The 3,696-nt window shown below is 43.1% G+C and overlaps 1 protein-coding gene across 1 annotated transcript in view; it reads right to left on the bottom strand.

Moving 5' to 3' along the window:
• Window positions 1-3,368, bottom strand: part of TFCP2 (transcription factor CP2) — a 43,971-nt gene extending 40,603 nt beyond the window's left edge. Inside the window, exons 1-2 of the mRNA XM_015821166.1 lie at window positions 3,287-3,368; window positions 2,348-2,591 (exon numbers count right to left, since the gene is read on the bottom strand). Of these exons, the coding sequence (XP_015676652.1) occupies window positions 2,348-2,469 (122 nt within the window). The 5' untranslated portion in view covers window positions 2,470-2,591; window positions 3,287-3,368. The remainder of the gene's footprint in view (window positions 1-2,347; window positions 2,592-3,286) is intronic.
• Between the last annotated feature and the right edge of the window lie 328 nt (window positions 3,369-3,696).

The raw sequence follows: 3,696 nt of genomic DNA, 5'->3' as shown, positions 1-3,696 counted from the left end.
GGGATAATTTCCTTCTTTATAAATCAGAGCTATATGTGCCTTCCACCCCCCATGTTGGAGGTATTAGCTTTGTTTCTTTAATTTTATTATATTTGCAAATATTCTGACAGCTCAGTATTATAAAGAATTCAGAAAAGATCTATCAGCCCATCTGAATCTGATGCTTTTCCCAATTTGTTTCATTGCAGTTTTTGTTTCTTGAACAGTTGTAGGTGTGCTTAATATTTGCCTACATTGGTCATTGTATTCTTTGATGAACAACTTCTTGACATACTACATTTATTTAGAGTAATATCATCAACATTGCTCTTAGAGCATTAATTCTTTAAGGAAAACTACTAATTCTCCTGTTACTTCTGATCCTCAGTGAAACAATTGGATCCTTTTCTAATTACTGATATTCTTTGTGTTTCTTTTTTCTGAGTTAATAATAATTTCTGTTTTATTTATATGTTCAAAATTATTCAAGGCAAAATTTATCTTCTTCTGTAACTCTTTGTTTTAATTAGATTTGGTTGCTTTTTAGTTTCTTACAATTCTTTCATCAATAGTTAGTTTGTCGGGGTTGTTTTTTAAGTTTTTGTTCTAATTCTCTTATTCTTGTAGAGCAATACCCATTCTGAAGTCATTGCACTACCTATTAGCTGTCTTCCAGATCTAACTGAAATTGCTGATTATTTTTTCTGTAGCTCTACATAATGTGGCATTTAGTTACAGAGTAGTACTTAAAAGTTAGTGAACCTTTTTGAATTTTCAACATTTCTGCATCAACATGACCTAAAGATGATTTATACAAGTCCTAAAATTAGATAAACAGAAAATCCAATGAAACCAATGAGTCAAAAACACTTGAAAATATGTAGCTTTTTGGATCATTTTCCTCAATAAAGAAATAAACCTTTTTGACTCATTTGTTGTTATTTGGTTCAGCTTAGTTCTAGGACTTGTGTCGAGAACAGATCATGTTTTAGATTATATTTATGCATAAATATTGAACATTCAGAAGGGTATACAAAACTTTGAGCCCTACTGTACTTGATTCTAACATTTTTTTTACCCTAATACTTTTGTTCAAGAAAAAAAAGAAATGAGCATAGAAGAAATCTCTGTTTGCATGTCCTTTGGATGCCTACCTATTCTTTTTGAAGTTAGTATGGAGAAAATAAACCTAACAAACAAAAATGAAGTTGCACCCTTTTCCTCCATTTCTCGACACGATCAGGATCAACCCCAGTTTTTGCTTAATCCTATTAGACCTAAACTGACCTTCTCTGTCCCCTGCAATCCCATCAAAATAAAGAATAAAAGCTTCCTCACCAGTTCATGTACAGCCCAAGGGCAGCCCTTACAAGGAAACTACAACATAGCAATCATTCCATCTTCCATCAACCGATAACTTAACATTCCATCTCCTTCAAAAATGAAATTCTGCTGCCCTCTTGAAAGGCCCATTTTGCCAAACAATAGAAAGAACTCATCCCAAATACACTAACAAAAATTTGCCTAGCTACTCCAAATTAGCTAGCAAGTCAGATCCCTGGATTTCCCACCTTGTAGCCCTATAAAGATCTTTGCTTTTTCATTGTGCAGGGTCCCTCTTTCTTGTAAAGCAGACATCCAATGATTGTTGGAATAAACATGGATCTTCTCAATATTGTACTCCTTCTTCAGACTGAATTGATGACAGCTTAGCTTTTTCAAAGGAATGCATTTTGAAAGACTTTCTTTTGCAATTATTAGTCTAAAGATCAGCCTGTACATGCAAATTCTTACATGGACATATACTATAATAAAATCAGACTTTTCAAAGTCTATGTTCTTCTTGGCAGTGTCATATATATTACATGGCACAAACCAGTTACACAGGATCTTTTATGGTATTTTGGAAGCAACCTGATTACTGTCGTAAAACTGCAGATATGCAAGTCCAGGATGGCATCTGTAGATACCACAGTGCTTACACTTTTTTTAGTACTTAAGAAAACTCCTTTTTTTAAAAAAGTTATATGAGTGGAATTTTAATCTTTATTTTTCCTGGATTCAGTGCAAGTACATGGCATGAATTATCTAATGTGCAACTCACCCACCATTTTAAAGGACATGCAACCATAACTTTCAACACATCCACCTACATGGGCAAATAGGGTATATGTCATGTGTTCTACAACTTATAACCAACCAGATCAGATACTTCACTTTGTGTAGCCAAGCCACACATATTTGCTCTAACCACACCTCCTCCATGTGACATCACTCAGAAGGTTCCCAGCTCAATCTTTTTGGGTGCAGCATTTCCCCATCATAAAAGCTGTATGAAAAATTGGGCAAAATCACCTCCTTTACTTACCTCATACTGTACGCCCCAGCACCTAGCTCTTGGCCAATGCCAGAAAGGCTGGCATCAAAATCCTGAACTAGGCCTGACTCGATGACTTCGTCCGCTAAGGGCAGCTTCAGAGCCCAAGCCATTTTTGAACAGGTTGCAGCAGCTGGCTAGCTAAGGATAGAGAAGCAACTCCTCCAGAATCTCCAAGACACACTAGGATGCCGCCGTCGGGTCTCCAGCCACCATGCCCACTCCAGAAGCACCTCTTTAAGACAACAACAGAGATATATGCAGAAAGTGTGGGAGACCTCTCCTCCTCCTTCACCATTACATGCAGTTCCCCTTAGGTGCAGCTGCCCCTTATCGCGGTGTTTGTAAACAAGCCCTACTAACAAATCCTCTTCTCCGCCCCTTTTAAGTTTTTGCAAGGGCTCAGTCTGCTTCCAATGGAGGCGAGGAGCTCAGGTTTGCTCTCCGATCGCCCTCCTCCAGATTCTCCGCTTCCCTTCATTGCAAAGCGGCCGCAGCCATCCACAAGACACCCCAAGTAAGCAAATGCCCCGGGCCTCTTTTGGCAACTCTCAATCCCGAGTCGGCCACCCCCACGGATTTTGTCCGGTTCTATTCAGAGGAGCCACGCGCCAACGAGGAGGGAGTCCCATTGATCAACGTCCCCCGTTTATATGCCAGTCTATACGCCAGCCCAGTGATTTGGATTATCAGCCACGCCGAAGCGCGGGGACTCCCGCAAACAGACCCTCCTACTCCCGAGGCCCCAAGCCACCCACGCTTCCGGGCAGCATTATGCTAGCCATCCGATCCCTTCCTCTGCATGCACCTATTCTTGCCCCCGGCTCCTCTAGTTGCAGCCCAGCAAATCCCAGCGCAGCAGAGTTCCCGCTCTACGGAGCGCGGGAACGGCCTTCCTCTAGCCCGCCAGCCCCAAAGCAAATTAGGCACCTTCTCTCCCCCAGCCCCGAGATCCACTCAACATGGAGGCAGACGGAAAAAGACGACACCGGTACATGCAGCAGGCCAGCCCGGGTACCGCGCCGGTCCCCGCCCTCTCCCTCGGCTGCCCAAGCCAATCGGAGCTCTCCCTCCCGCCCACTCTTCCACTTGACCAATCGAATCGTGAGAATGAAGCCCTATTCCCCTGCTTTCCATGCCGAGCCACAGCCTGCGGGGATGAAGTAAGGAGAAGGGGCGGGGTTTTCCGAGGCTCCTTAGGTCCCGGTCTTAGAAGCCTGGGCAGCGTTGATTGGGCGGGGGGGTTCTTCCGTTCGCTTCTAGAGCCTTGGTTGTGTTTAGTCTGGAGCAGGAATAGGCTGGGGGGGGGGGGGGGGGGGGGGGGGGGGGGGGGGGGGGGG

Source organism: Protobothrops mucrosquamatus, unplaced genomic scaffold, assembly GCF_001527695.2.
Source record: "Protobothrops mucrosquamatus isolate PMUCROS unplaced genomic scaffold, P.Mucros_1.0 scaffold1265, whole genome shotgun sequence".
Classification (NCBI taxonomy): Eukaryota; Metazoa; Chordata; class Lepidosauria; order Squamata; family Viperidae; genus Protobothrops; species Protobothrops mucrosquamatus.
The sequence above is the reverse complement of the archived record's forward strand: the minus strand, read 5'-3'. Positions and strand labels throughout refer to the sequence as shown.